Source organism: Diospyros lotus, chromosome 4, assembly GCF_014633365.1.
Source record: "Diospyros lotus cultivar Yz01 chromosome 4, ASM1463336v1, whole genome shotgun sequence".
Taxonomy (NCBI): Eukaryota; Viridiplantae; Streptophyta; class Magnoliopsida; order Ericales; family Ebenaceae; genus Diospyros; species Diospyros lotus.
In genome coordinates, this window is record NC_068341.1 from 3,742,641 (window position 1) to 3,757,068 (window position 14,428).

Sequence of the window (14,428 nt, forward strand, 5' to 3'; positions counted from 1 at the left end):
CATTTGTTCTGATCATGATGAACTCCTCGTCATCAGCCTCTCTCTCTCTCTCTCTCTCTCTCAAGTGGAAGATGATGGTGGAGGATTGTATATGATGCAAACCCATTTAAAAGGATTCTTGATCTGCCCTTAATTTTAATCATTTAAATTAAGATTTCTCGATTCTCACCCCAAACCTAGCTAGTTACCTCGCCTCAATTAACACAAAACCAGGACAAGACCCGACAAGATTGGTTAAATTAAATGGGGGTGGGTAAGTGGTTTCTGGTTTGTGTGGGAGTAATGCCTTGGCCTTGGCTCATAGGCTCATGGAAGGCCACGGCACCTGCAATCTGAATCACTGCTGATTCAAAGATATGTGGACTCCATGGATTATTGCCTTACCAATGTTTGCCTGTCCTCCTCCTCCATATATTGATATGTTATTTGTGGAATTGGGAACTTATGTTCCCTATAGCTATAGTCATTCAGAATCAATCATAAATCTCAACCATATTTCTAAGATTCTACAAGGAGACAAAATTGTGTACATTTCTTTATGAAAAAAAAAAATACTGTGGAGATGATATTATAACAGTATTTTTATTATGATTATAAATCAATTGAGTGAGTGTCCTGCCCTGCTCTTTCGTAGGTCATTCTATTATTATGCATGAAAATTTAAACTACTGCTGGGTCAAAAAAAAAAAAAAAACTTAACCCATCACCATTAAATTCAAAGCTCATGCAAGTTAGATCGTTAAATTAGATTACACGAAAACAAAAATGGAAAACAAAAAAGATATGAAACAAAAATAAGAAAATAATATTTTTAAAAAAAAAGTAAAAAACAAAATTACAAAAAAATGCGTATATAAAAAGAAATAATTATTCAATCAAAAAATAAACATAAATTTCATAATACATTCGAACAAATATAAACATAAAGTTTTATAATTCATGAACCATAACTTACTAGTTAAAAACAAATAATAAATTTAAAAAAAATAATTAAGCATAATACAAATAATAAATTTAAAATTTTACTTGCTCTTAAAAGCAGACAGTAAATTTAAATTTTTTGATTTAGAGATGTAAAAATTCCGTTTTTAACTCATTCGTAAACGAAAATGTATTTTTGATATTTTTCTAATATAACGAAATAACTCAGAAATATTTTTAAAATTAAAAAAAAATGACTGAAAAATAATTTTTTTAACCTTTCAAAAACAGAACTTTTGAAAATGCCAAAACTGTGCCCTCCTAAACCCTTAAATTAAAATAGAGGGACCTGCTCACTCCGTGTAAGGTTAATACAGAGATAGAATGAGATTTGAGTTGGGCCAAGATGTTCGGGTGAACTAAATGATCCCCTCATCTACCAGAAGCCCAACAGAAGAATAAAATTCCCGTCGGACCCTCCCTTCCAATATGACCGTTAGCTTCAAATTTCAAAATCCGTATCTTCACTCGAACGTCACCAGATCTCAAGAAAACTATCCACAAACCAACGAAGGAAAGAAGCCCAGAAACTAAATCCAAGAAGCCATGAAAACACTGGTAATCACAGCATCCTCCTCCGTGAAATCCACCGCCACCACCATGGACGAAAGCCGATCTGAAACCAGAGACACCTTTTACTTCCCGGGATGCCGGAAAGACGCTAACTGCAACTGCGAGATGTGCCTGGCCAGCATCAATGCCACCCTCGATCTCATCCCCGCAAGCTCACTCACCAAACTCTCGGCCTCGAAACCCGTCCCAAGAACCCCCATTTCGTTTAATCCTTCGGTCATATCCACGCCCACATCCAGTAATAGTCCTCGGATTCTGGTGTCGCCTCCTTTCAGTTCCACGGCGAGAATGATTTTCCGTGACAAGACGAGGAGGAAGAAAAGAGAGCTGAGTATTGGGTTCTTGATGGTGAGATTGGTTCTGGGTCTGAGCTTGGTTTTCTCGGCCGACGGTGGATTTTCTTGGGCGGTTTCCAAGGCTCTAAAGCCCGAGTTGTCACCCGAGATAGTGAGGAATTTGGGAGAGAAATCATGGGTTTCGCAGAATTTAACCGAGAAATTGGAATTATTGCAGAAAGAGCTACAGAGTTTGACGAATGGGAAGGTTTCAGATTGCAGTTCTACTGATTCTTTGTGGAAAATTCATCAGGTATTTGGTCCTACGGTTTCAATTCATCGACTCAACTCTTTTATTCACCTTTTCATCCTATTCTTTACAGATTGGTCGAAGACTAATCCATCTAGTTCCATATGTAGGATGGTTTGCTATTGAATTCAGAGTGTACGCTGTACAAGTCTGCTACGGAGGAGGTGAGCATATGGGGATGGCCTTTGCAGACTGCTGGATTGCTCACAGCTGAATTTTCTTCACGATCATTCACAATCTTATCTGGAAGAGTTACAGAGGTTAGTAAAAAATTATTTCTGTAAGTTTCACATATGGCTAAGTCTAAAAGCTTAAGAAGACAGAGTTCCCCCGAGACTCCCCGCTTAGGGAAGGGTTCTATTTGTCACATGCTTTCCTAAATGGTTGGAATTATCATGACAGTGGGTTGATGGGAAGGTCAGCTATTCAACTAGGAAGGCCAACCAGTCCTGGTTACACCAGAAATGGAGCGCCTCAGCAGTTCAATTAGATCAAAAAACCTGGATTCTTGAATATAAGCATGCCGGAGTATTGGAGAACTCGAGGTTGATTTCTGCAGCGCTGGAATTTCTTAAGTTCCGGTTGTCAAGAGAAGTCAAGAGGATGAATCAAGGGTTCTGGCTGTTGCCTGCTTCGGAAGCGCAGGAAAATGATTTTGTAGGCTTCAGAGTCCCAACGTGACAAGAGCTGTTGAAAAATGGATGCTGTTGAACTTCTCTTGAGCAAATAGCCACTTCTCATTCCTGGTGAGAAGGACCTTTGATGAACTTCAATTTTGATCATTAAAGACGCCTTTTCTTCGCATCTGTTAAGGTCAAATTGTATTTGTGTTGCTACCTATTTGTGTATATTTATAAACTTAAATGCTCTTTGTTTTACAAAGTCAATTGTATGAACTAACCTGAATAATCACGGGATTGATCAAAATATCACCAGTAATCTTTACAAGAACACTTGCCATCTTTGTAATGGTGAAACCTAGTCCTATCTCTGACAATAATGTTCCTCTGATACACCTTTGATACGAGCTTCATAAAGTCATGGCAGTCCTCACAGATCCTAAGGTTCTTAACTATGTGAATGGAGGAGCCTTCTTCCTCTTTCATCAGCCCATAACAAAGTGCTAGCTTTTCACTATGCCATAAAACCATTTCCTCCTTTTCGTCTTCGTTTACGTCAACCAAAACGTCACAGGTATTTGGAGCATAACCAACCAGCTTTAAATCACCCACCACCTCGTCTAGCTTTGCATAGATCTCATCTGCTTGTTTATGACTCCTATCTGCCATCAGAAACTCGTGTATCTCATTATTTAGTTCAAGCCTACTACACCCGCGCTCCTTGAACACGCCTTTATGTTTCATCAATCTCCTTACCTCCCTAACATCTTCCCATCTCCTTTCTTTGGCATAAATGTTTGATAAGAGGACATGGGCTCCGTCATGATTAGGTTCAAGGTCAAGGAGCCGTTTGGCAGCAAATTCTCCCAATTCAACTTCTTTGTGTACCCGGCAAGCAGCCATCAGAGATCCCCAAATCACAACATTCGGGGCCAAAGGCATTTGCTCTACAAGCTCAAGAGCTTCTCGGAGTAAATTGGCACGGCCAAAGAGATCTACCATGCAACCATAGTGCTCATGCTTAGGCACAATGTTGTATTCATTTACCATCGAGGCGAAGATTTTTTGGCCCTCATCAACTAATCCTGCATGGCTGCAAGCATATAGGACACTCACAAATGTAACCCCATTGGGCTGAATATTTTCAGCTTTCATTTGATTGAAAAGCTTCACTGAATTAGCAGCATCCCCGTGCATGGCAAAGGCGCTGATCATGCTGGTCCACGTTATCACATTCCTTCTATGCATCCTATTAAAAACTTCTCTAGCTCCCTCCAAACTCCCACACTTGGCATACATATCAATAAGAGCATTGCTAATAGACAAAGCTTCACTGAATCCATACTTGTCAACATGCTTATGAATCCATTTGGATTTCTCTAATGCACCAAGATTAGCACAAGCTGACACAACACTCAACATGGTTATGTGGTCAGGTTTTATCCCCAAAACCTGCATCTCATTGAACAGATCAAGAGCTTCTTGGGGATGCTCACTTTCTGCATAACCAGATATCATGGCACTCCAACAGACCAAGTCCTTTTCATCTATTTGATCAAAAATTAAGCGTGCTGCTTCAACCTTTCCAAGTTTGGAGTACCCAGACACCATGGCAGTTGACACAACTACATTTTTTGATGACAACTGATCGTACAAATCCTGGGCCAACTCCATGGATCCACAACTTGAATACATGGTGATAAGAGCACTCACCAAATGAGAGTCCAGGACCATGTCTTTCTCGGTTATTAGCTCATGTATTGCTTTCCCGCAATTCAAGTTTCCAGCACGGCCACAAGCAGAAAGAACTGTCGAAAGAATCATCTCATCCGGTTCCACATCGGATCTCTTCATCTCCTCAAACAGCATTAGGACATCATCAAACAGGCCACTCTGAGAGTAACTGTTGACAAGAAGCAAAACTACAACAATTAGAAGCATTCAAATAAGATTGAAGCAAGTTCAGTCCTTTTTCTTTTTTTTTTCAAAATATAACAACATTTCAATAAGGAGAATGTAATATTGAATATCATGCCCGTCAATCATAATGCTCCAAGTGACGACATCTCTATGAGACATTTTCTCGAACATCATACGCGCATCTGAAATTCGGCCACAAGCAGCATACATTCGAACCACAGCCGTCTGCACAAACGGGTCCGAATCAAAACCCAACTTCACGCCTAGCCCATGAATCTCCATCCCTTCCATTAGCGCCTGAACTCGCGACGACGCCTTCAGCAGCGCAGGAAAGCTAAACCGGTCAACACGAAGTCCCTCCTTTAGCAACTTCTCGAACAGAAAAAGGGCGCTCTCGGGCTCGCTGCTGCGCGACAATTCGCGCAAGAAGCTGTTTGAGATACGGGTTTGAGGTCTGGGGATTTGGGCAAAGACGGAGAGGGCGTAGGGGAGGCTGCTACGGGAGAGAGCGCAGGAAGAGACAGCGAGCTTGAGGAGGAGGGAGGTGGATCGGTCGAGGCCGGAGCGGAGGATTTGGGCGTGGAGTTGCTTGAGGTGGGAGATGGAGGTGGCTGAGCTTAGAGCTGAGAGGAGGTGACTATGGCGGTTATGGTGGTGGATGGTGGGGTTTGGGTGGGGAGGGAAGGTGGTAATGGGTTGGGTCATGGTGGCGGTGGCGGCCATGACCGGTGGCGAGAGATCAATGGTGATGGAATTTGGAAGCCAAAAATGGTGGGAAATTACAGTTGTGGAGTGGGAAGATAGTTTATAGAACGTTTTTGGGACTTATGGTGGCTCCGAACTGAACTCCCACTGCCCATCAATCCAAGAAGAAGGGGATGTATTTGAGAATAACTCAAATAATAGGAGGTAATTCGTAATTTCGCAATGCAATGCAATTTACCTTTTTTCTTTTCAAAGGATACTATTAATAATAATTAAAAACTTTGATAACGGCTAAAGGAGGAAGACTCCTGAAGTGAAGTGAAGGACTTCTTCCCCTATAAAATTCCGATTTAACTGAATTATTTGAATAAAATTAATTAAAATTATTGGTTCAATTTGATTTTTTTTTAATTTAGTTTGGTTCAATTAATTTTTTAGTTTTGGTTTGATTTTTTTATTAAAAATAATTGAATTAACAGAATCGACCGAACTTTAAGACAACGTTTTTTTTATTATAAAATAACATCATTTTTTGCTCTGTCGTATAATCTCCCAACTTGTTTGATTTTTCAGTTTATTTGGTCTATAGTTAGTTTGATTTTGATCCTTTTTTTTATGTTTGTTCAATTTATTTGGTCAATTTAGTTTATACGATTTATATTTAATTTTTTTAATTATTGATTAGTTCAATTTATTAGTTTTAATTAATCAATTCGATTCAATTCCATTCAATCTTCTGATTCAATTTATTCAATTTGTAAATCTTGGTCAAAACAAAAAGGTTTGCACATTAAGAAGCACAAAAATGGCTCTGTTTCCCTTTTTGAAAACGATGGAACCTAATCGAAACAATATTCAAGACATTTTTATAAATTGCAAAACGTTCTAGGGCCGTTTTGTAATTTATGAAAAATAGTTGAAAACACATTTCAGGCAACAGCAACCGCGAGGAAGGTGAGATAGGTTTATAGGAAAGTCGAGACGTAATGACTATCAACAACAGCCTTTCTTGCCGTTGCTTTAATCAGTCAATTCGATTTGATTCCATTCAATCTTCTAATTCAATTTATTCAATTTGTGAATTTTGGTCAAAACAAAAGGTTTGCATATTAAGAAGCACAAAAATAACTCCATTTCCCTTTTTGAAAATGACGAAACCTAACCGAAACAATATTCAAGACATTTTTGTAAATTGTAAATTGTAAAACGTTCTAGGGCTGTTTTGTAATTTACGAAAAATAGTCGAAAACACATTTCAGGCAATAGCAATCGCGAGAAAAGTGAGATAAGTTCACAGGAAAGTCGAGACGCAGCAACTATCAAAGCCTAGTGAGATAGATGATACAACAACAGTCAACGACGAGGGTGAGGTGAGAAAGATCGACAATGACAAGAAAAGCAAAAATGACATGTTGACAATGAAAAAAGTGACGTCGACGACATAGACGAAGAATGCAACAACAATCAGCAACTAGTGACGATCAATAAAGCAACAACACAAGTTGGCAACGAGATAATGAATACTCAAGTTTCTCTCTAACTACTCTAAATCTTCAAAGACTTTATTACAAGCTATAGTTTACGACATATAATATTATTTATATCATATAAATTATAAATTAATTTCACATTCACTCTTATTTATTTTATTCTAACACTTATAAGTTTGACTATTTATTACGTATACCCTTATATTTCTAAAATTTATAATTTATCTTGCATTTTTATTTTCTTAACTTTTTAATGTTATTTTTATATTTTTATTTTATATCAAAAATACTTTTCATTTTCATTTCCGTGCAACTAAATTTGCACACACCAGTAACTTTTCAATGTGATATTGTAAATACTTTTTATTTATTTAAAATGAATTTCATTTTGCAATGTTTATTATTTAAAGATTTGAAGGGGTTCGGGTTGATTGTTGTCATCCACCCGAATCCGAATGAAAGACCGTGTCTCTGCTCGTTTTGCGTCTCTGATCAGCTAGTCTCACCCGCTCTCTTGCCGGTCGGCGATCTACTCAAACATTTGATTCCGAAGAATGGGCGACCCTCTCTTTGAACTCGAACAAGTTCTCCGATCCAAACAGGTACCTCTAGGGCTTCTCTTTCTTTCTTTCTTTCCTTCTTTCCGCATTCAATCCAATTCGGGTGCCATCTGGTTTTGGAGGCCAATTCTGGAAAATGTCTGTTTCAGTGCCAAGAATCAGGGTTTAATGTGCTTTGCGGTCTCGTTTTCCTGAAAATTTGTGTGTGACGTGCCGATTTCAGTGCCAATAACATAACGGGGATTTTATTTTCTTCCCATGTTTACAAATCAGCTTCTAGCACTACATTTTTGTGCTCCGGGGTTTATGTTTAGCAGTAGGTGGTTTCGATTACTGTTTTTATTTGCTGGATTGAACATTTGAGGTTTATGATTATCACCGGTAGAAAAGCGAGTTTTAATAGTATTGATGCCAATGGGCAGGAGACCTTGACGAGCCAAGAAGCAAATGTTCTTATGACATGCAGAGCTAGGGTTGTGAAGGATTTCATTATTGGCGCCGCCGCTAGTGGCGGTCTCGCTTGGCTAGGTACTTCTTTATTCTTGTATTGTCAACTTTTGATCGTCTTTGAATTTTTTTTTTTTTTAAGTTTGATCGTCTTGGAATTATGGTTTGTTAAGTTGATATGTGTGTGTGTGTGTGTGTGTGTGTGGATTGGACGTTGGAGTTATGAATTTGATGCATATGAGTGCCACTTGAGCCTTTTTTGTTAATTTGGTTGTTAAGCTTATTTTACATGTCTATACTGCCTTTAAGATTACAGGCTTGGGTTATGTACTTCGGGGCTCATTTTCTGTTTATAAATGGTGGTTCTTTCGGTGGTTATTCATCTTTTTCCAACAGCATTCAAATTATTCAATGTGCCAACATTCCCTGATTTGCTTAAAAATAGACAAAATATAATGGCATTTCCCTTTATGACAATTGTCTCTTCACACGCTAAGCCTCTTTTTGGAGAAGGGTGGGGTAAAGGACGGAGCATTGCATATGTAATAGGACATAAGGGTAAAGGAAGTAGCGTAAAGTTTGTTACCCTTCCATTGTTTGGAGAATTAAAATGTAAATGAGTATATTATAACTTTATTTGGATGGATAATGGAAAGGGATGGAAACTGGTAGGAGAAGGGTAATAGCAGGTTCCAATGAAACCCACTTTAATAATCTGCCCATGTTGCTAATGTATATTGCATTTGATTTCATGGGAGTACTTTCGTCAAGCAACTGCCTGAAACACTGAGGTTTAGCAATTTTCATTTGTTGCTAATTGCAGTTTTGTAATCATTCTTTCGCAGTTAATCCAAAGCTAAGAAATTTGACTCGCATCCAAATTTCAGCAGGTAAGAGTTAACTCTTCTTTGTGTGTGTGTGTGTGAGAGAGAGAGAGAGAGAGAGGGAAGAGTTTTTTCCTGGAGGTGGAAGCAGAAAGGTTGTCATGTTTCACTGTTCTGATCGCAGTCTTCCAATGGTGCTGATGACATCAAAGTGTTACTCTTTCCTTGAAGTGCATTTCATATTTGAGCTTATAATCAAATTATACAATAGTATGACCGAGGAGGGTAGAATACCGTCACTGTTTCTACATGCAATGTTTTGGTGCCACCTTGTACAGCAGGAGATCATAAAGTTCTGTTCTAGTACCACTTTGTTGCCAATCAAGGCTGCAGACAGCAAAACTTAGAAAACACCCAATTTCCTTCCATGAGGGAATATGAACTTCGAAAAACATTATATGAGCTGCTACCAGTGCATTAAAAATGTAATATTTAGGTTCGATCTTAGAGATCTCTCCATGTAACCACACACATGGACCACATGCAAATTTATACTTTGGGTGGTAGTTTGCATGTGTCTTGTCATTATCTGTACTGGAGTATGTGCATAGGCCTGGCATCCTTGTAGGATCAATTTTTGCAGATTCATTATCAGTGGTAATTAATATTGGAATAATTGGCTGTACAATTTATCATTTCCACATAATTGCAGGAGCTGCTGCTCTTTCTGGCACATGGAGATCTATTAGGTCGCTAGAGTCTTGTCTTGAACATATACTTTCTTTGGATGGAAGTAGGATGCAGAAGGAGTTAGCAAATATGTACATTCTCTATCCATTTCCTATCGTGCTGCAGATCTTTCCAATCTTTGCAGGTTCTATGCCTATATATGTGAGATTTTTTCATGCGATGACTCTAAATGTAATGTGATGTAGTTGACAATGCCAAATTACAACCTTGGATACGTGGGCTACAATATAGATTTTAGATGCAGGAATGTGTCTAAGCTTGGATTCATTTAATTCTCGTATCCCTTGCAGAAGGATACAACCAAATTTCATAGTTCTTAAATCATCTTTTGTTTGTTTGGGTTGAAATTGTCTCACCCCACCTAGGAGTGAGACTGACCTTGAACCTCAGGCAAGGAGCAAGAAAGCCAAAATCATCCAGTCAATTTCCTGTTCCATAAAAAAATCCTGAAACATGATATCTATAATACTCCAAAATCATATTACACAAACTAATTGGCCAAAAGTTTGCCCAAGGACTACCATTGATACAAATATAAATATTCTGAATTACTATAAATCCTTCCAACAAAAGAAGCTTGTGCAAATAACTAAACAAAACCTTAAGTACTACAAGGTCATATAACCTGAAAGTCTCTGTGCTAGAGTTCAACTCTAATATTACTCCTGTTAACCTAGAAATGATAAAGTTGAGTGATGAGCTCATAACTTGGTGAATGATAATCTTATATAATAATTATTGCATAACTAAAGCATAATGGGTTTATTGTTAATATAAAAAATAATAGAACAACTTTAATTTTCAAAAGATTACAGATGCATATGATTATTTGCAGCCTTTCTCACATAATGGTCTATCAAGCAGCAAATCCAAAAGTTGATATACTCCTTAAATGCCAAAGAATCCATGTAAACTTTAGATACATGAATGCAGTCATGGTTGTTACAGCAGAGTACCCCCGATCGGAAGATTTTTCTCTATCAGGGGGAAAGCCTCTTGATGAAGATCCTAAAAACAAATATTTTGGGAAACAATATTTTAGGGGTAACAAGAGAAATTAATATTGTTTTATTAGTTTATTTATCTTTAGTTTGTTTCCTAGTTTATTTTGATTTCCTTTATTTCCTAGAATCCTAATTAGATTAGGATTATCTTTATAATCTTAATTAGACTGGGTCAAGGAATCCTAGTGAGAGTAGATTTTTATTTATTGGTTGTCTATAAATATTAAATAATCCTTTAGTGATGTATTGTAGGTTAGACCTTGATGAATAATATTGATTAAAAATATTTGGTTTGAGTAATTGGAATTACTCTTGTTCCTTCGGTTCGGGTTTTGCATCGCCTCCTTTCTAACTTCCCATGCCTAATGCAATTATCAAGTGTCTAACATGGATAACTCACAAATTTAGAGTCTTCCATGTTACATAATCACAACAGAACACAAGAGCACTATAAGCAACATAGTGTCACATGAGGTCAATCATTGGGTCCAGAAGAGCGCCAATATAGGAATAACTGCATGTTATACGTCTGAACCACACCAAAATTAGTCAGATAAGATGTTCTCCTATTCTGCTATCTTATGCAGTACATTGAATGATTCAATTACTAATAATTTTCTTCCTGTTTTAAGTCAGTAATAAGATCATGGGTTGCACTAGTTCAAGACAATGTTATTTTTAAAGCTATAGCTGTCAACTTGAATCCAATAATCTTTTGGTAAATAAAGTATGTTGTCTCAGATAGAGGTAACTTGTTCCGGATTCTTCAATTCAAATTATTGACAGGTTAAATTCTATCAAGATGTTTGCACATGCTAAAGAAAAGCAGGTAGCACATAAATTAGTGTTTGTTCCAAAATGAAAAATGCTATTGTTACTGCTGGCTGTAAAAGATTCATTTAAATGCTATTTGGTTACTTGTCAAGGACTCTGGTGGGATGAGCTCCAGGTCTCAGAGTTATCTTACCGTAACACATACATTGATGATAAAGAACTCCACCCAGATCACTCCCTAACCTCTATAAATATTTTGAGCACACATGAATATATTCTGCTGATATATAAGACAATATCTTTAAGCTGAGCTAAATGGTCCCGAAGAACTGGAAATATTACACCGGATAAGTTGTAACAGAATCCACTCGTAGCTGAGGTCATTTGGTCCATTTTGACATGCCTTTTATTTGCTTTTTCTTAAACTTCCTCTAATAACAAGAATTTGGCTTGTTATCCACCAATAAATAAAAAAGGGTAAACTAAACTGACCTCACTTGAGGTTAGACAAAATTAAAGAGACCTCCCCTCTATTTTGAAAAATTACAATGACCTCTCTTGATGTTCAAAACTCGGTACATTTAACCCTTTATCGTTAAATAACCACCATTAAATTTTATGAAATTGAAATTCCCAAAATGCCCTCAGTTTCCTCTTCCTCTCTCCTCTAATGCTCCGGCAACATCCTCTCTCTCTCTCTCTCTCTCTCGATTTTGTGGTGTTCCTTACATGGAGGAACCCTCATGTGTAATGAAGAAGAGAACTAGAAAGAAAGGAACCAGTCTTGCCCCATTGTAAAGCATCAGTGTGATCTGATGATGCTTTTCTGTTAGTTGATTGGGACTCTACCAGTATGGCTGTCTGGCTTCATGTTGAGTAAAATGAAATTACAGTAGGAAGGGGTAAAGAAATATGGTTGACTGTAAGTATAGCAGCTAACAGGATTCCTGCTCTTATATTGGACCGCATCAATGAGGAAACTACAGGTGATCTCGTGCCACTTGCCAGAATCCTTTTTCCTTGATCCTTTCATGTGCATACACAGATGAAGTGCATACTTCTCTGGCTGCTTTCTATTTAATTTCATTATTAACGTATTTGTTTATAGCCGAGGTATAATATTTGTAAATGCTGCACATACATGGTTTATCTTTGGGTTTATCAAAATTTGTTCCCCTCTTTTTCTTTGTTTAGTGCTTTCTTTCTTTCTTTCTTTCTTTTTTTTTTTTTGGTGAGAATAATCTGAGTGACGAAGTTCTCTTAAAGCAGACTGGTGAAAAGGCATGGGGATAACCCAAAGATTGCACAGTTTCTCTCCAAACGTTTCTACTCAGAGAAGGTTTTTGATGATTATTCTATAGATCAGCCAAGGTTAAGGTGGCGATATCGAAATTTCTTTTCTGATAATCTTAGTCCTCAGAGGACACATGGAGAGAACACTGATGAGCCGAAGCTTGCTTCTGTAAGCATCCGCGCCTAATCTTGTAGTTTTACTACTTGATCTTGTGTCAACTCTTTCGATTAAATATGTGAAAGATGATAGCACGGCATAAGATGCTTAATTTAGCAACAACAGAGAATGACCCGTTGCATCTATTGCATGGTTCACAGATGGAATTAACTGAATGATCTGATTACTCGGCTAATCTGTCACATAATCTAAGCTGTGTAAATTCTTGCAGAAGAACAACCCTCCCATGGAAGCACTCACAGACCCTCTTAATTGTGTCTTTGGACTCCCAGGAAACAGTGAGGAGATTCATCCTACCGACAATACCTCCACCACATCCCTCGGAAGGAAAGGCCGCAGCCACCGGAGGTCTCGTCGCCGGCATCGAACACGCCACCATGTTCATGAGGCTTCTTGAATTTTTCAATTCGCTTCATTTCTTAAATTGGCTGATGCGGTGTTGTCAGGATATCTTAGTTTGGAATGCTTTTATTTTATTCTGGGAACTTTGGTTTACAGCTCTGCATATTGCCTGGAATTGCCATGCTTCACTAAGGACGCTCACTTTAGTTTGCATGCATAATTAGGCAGAGAAGAAACACATTCAGGCTGGATAATTTGCAATTATAAGCTTTGATGATTGGACTTGCTATAATTAGTTAAGGAGATGATTAAAATCCAAGTTGTTGAAGATGACGCACGTGCAAGGCACGTGCTCATCGCATATATATATATTTCTCTCTCTCTCTTCCATTTAGCTTTTTGTGTTCAAAAACAGAAACGTGAACCGAAAGGCTCCATCCGGCGCCATTCATTGATGAATCGGTCCTTTTCCAATCCTGATCTGATTAAGATTTTGATATTGTTCGTATTCGGATTCCTTTTCGCATTCGAATCGGTGCTGGAAACCGATGCCATGAAGGTGCACCCGATGGCGTCGAAGCGGAACATCACAACCCGAGACGCCATGTATTCATCATCTTCTTCTTCCTCTCTGCCGGAGGGGAATTCCCTGAAGCGGCTGCGGCGGCTTCCCCACGTGTTCGGGAAGGTTCTGGAGCTGCCGTTTCGCTCCGACGCCGACGTCGCCGTGGAGGAGACCTCCGACTGTTTCCGCTTCGTGGCCGGGGCCGAGGGGAGCGGGGCGTTCTCCGGTGCCGTCAGGGCCCACGTTGTGGAGATTCACCCTGGCGTCACCAAGATTGTGGTTCGAAGTGGCGGCGGCCGTGGTGGCGAGGAGGTGGTGGAGTTGTTGCTGAAGGAGCTAGAGGTGGACGTGTGGCGTTTCCGGCTGCCATCGGGGACGCGGCCGGAGCTGGTGACGGCCGTGTTCGCCGACGGCGAACTGATCGTGACGGTACCCAAAAGCCGAGAGTTGGCGGCTGGAGAGGGCCTCGGGGGCTTCGGACGGCTCGTTCTTGTGCAGTAGTACGAAACCATAAGAGTCTGGCTTACCAATAACGCTTCAAAATGCAGAATCACAAAAACCATATACGCTAAAGTTGGCATCTTCGAATGAGATATCGCATTTTGAATCCCCGTTTTGGCTCCAATTCTGTTGAGCAGATGACTTTGTTTGAACGTTCTTAATTAGCTCTTGTTTATTTGTGTAAGATCTGTTGAGCAGATTCTGTACCTGTATGCATGAGAGTTTGCTTTGTAGATTCGTAATGTCATGTTTTTTTTGGATAACACTCCATTATGAGCACCCTCACTTATTAGCTTTAAAATATGGTGAAATAGTT

At 38.8% G+C, this 14,428-nt stretch overlaps 4 protein-coding genes across 8 annotated transcripts; 3 read left to right on the forward strand and 1 right to left on the reverse strand.

Moving 5' to 3' along the window:
• The first annotated feature begins 1,527 nt into the window (after nt 1–1,527).
• On the forward strand, nt 1,528–2,820 carry LOC127800741 (uncharacterized). Its single transcript, XM_052335530.1, has 3 exons — nt 1,528–2,142; nt 2,250–2,399; nt 2,542–2,820. Exons 1-3 carry the CDS (start codon nt 1,528–1,530, stop codon nt 2,818–2,820), a joined length of 1,044 nt encoding a protein of 347 aa, XP_052191490.1.
• LOC127800740 (pentatricopeptide repeat-containing protein At4g14820) lies at nt 2,759–5,531 on the reverse strand. Of its 3 annotated transcripts, none has more exons than XM_052335527.1 (3): nt 4,795–5,531; nt 3,041–4,662; nt 2,759–2,882 (listed from the first exon to the last, which is right to left on the reverse strand). In XM_052335527.1, the coding sequence occupies exons 1-2, from the start codon at nt 5,400–5,402 to the stop codon at nt 3,069–3,071; spliced, it is 2,202 nt and encodes a 733-aa protein (XP_052191487.1). In that variant the 5' UTR covers nt 5,403–5,531; the 3' UTR covers nt 2,759–2,882; nt 3,041–3,068. The 3 variants fall into 3 exon arrangements, with proteins under 3 accessions (XP_052191487.1, XP_052191486.1, XP_052191488.1); XM_052335526.1 differs by having other exon boundaries at nt 2,797–2,944; XM_052335528.1 differs by lacking the exon at nt 2,759–2,882 and having other exon boundaries at nt 3,027–4,662.
• Nucleotides 5,532–7,312: 1,781 nt separating this feature from the next.
• LOC127800670 (uncharacterized) lies at nt 7,313–13,338 on the forward strand. 3 transcript variants are annotated; one of them, XM_052335418.1, is made up of 6 exons: nt 7,313–7,476; nt 7,857–7,962; nt 8,727–8,771; nt 9,418–9,526; nt 12,503–12,695; nt 12,916–13,338. In XM_052335418.1, the coding sequence occupies exons 1-6, from the start codon at nt 7,429–7,431 to the stop codon at nt 13,099–13,101; spliced, it is 687 nt and encodes a 228-aa protein (XP_052191378.1). In that variant the 5' UTR covers nt 7,313–7,428; the 3' UTR covers nt 13,102–13,338. The 3 variants fall into 3 exon arrangements, with proteins under 3 accessions (XP_052191378.1, XP_052191375.1, XP_052191376.1); XM_052335415.1 differs by having other exon boundaries at nt 12,977–13,338; XM_052335416.1 differs by lacking the exon at nt 8,727–8,771 and having other exon boundaries at nt 12,977–13,338.
• On the forward strand, nt 13,288–14,367 carry LOC127800671 (uncharacterized). The gene has a single exon (XM_052335419.1). It carries the CDS (start codon nt 13,351–13,353, stop codon nt 14,110–14,112), a length of 762 nt encoding a protein of 253 aa, XP_052191379.1. The 5' UTR covers nt 13,288–13,350; the 3' UTR covers nt 14,113–14,367.
• Nucleotides 14,368–14,428: the final 61 nt, after the last annotated feature.

Excerpts from the sequence above, each read along its gene's own strand:
- LOC127800670 (XM_052335415.1), top strand. The coding sequence starts at position 7,429 with ATGGGCGACCCTCTCTTTGAACTCGAACAAGTTCTCCGATCCAAACAG. Across the intron at positions 7,477-7,856 it reads AAGTTCTCCGATCCAAACAG|GAGACCTTGACGAGCCAAGA; the intron begins GTACCTCTAGGG and ends GCCAATGGGCAG. Across the intron at positions 8,772-9,417 it reads TCGCATCCAAATTTCAGCAG|GAGCTGCTGCTCTTTCTGGC; the intron begins GTAAGAGTTAAC and ends ACATAATTGCAG.
- LOC127800740 (XM_052335527.1), bottom strand. The coding sequence starts at position 5,402 with ATGGCCGCCACCGCCACCATGACCCAACCCATTACCACCTTCCCTCCC. Across the intron at positions 4,663-4,794 it reads TGGAGCATTATGATTGACGG|TTACTCTCAGAGTGGCCTGT; the intron begins GCATGATATTCA and ends TCTTGTCAACAG.
- LOC127800671 (XM_052335419.1), top strand. The coding sequence starts at position 13,351 with ATGATTAAAATCCAAGTTGTTGAAGATGACGCACGTGCAAGGCACGTG.
- LOC127800741 (XM_052335530.1), top strand. The coding sequence starts at position 1,528 with ATGAAAACACTGGTAATCACAGCATCCTCCTCCGTGAAATCCACCGCC. Across the intron at positions 2,143-2,249 it reads CTTTGTGGAAAATTCATCAG|GATGGTTTGCTATTGAATTC; the intron begins GTATTTGGTCCT and ends TTCCATATGTAG. Across the intron at positions 2,400-2,541 it reads TATCTGGAAGAGTTACAGAG|TGGGTTGATGGGAAGGTCAG; the intron begins GTTAGTAAAAAA and ends TTATCATGACAG.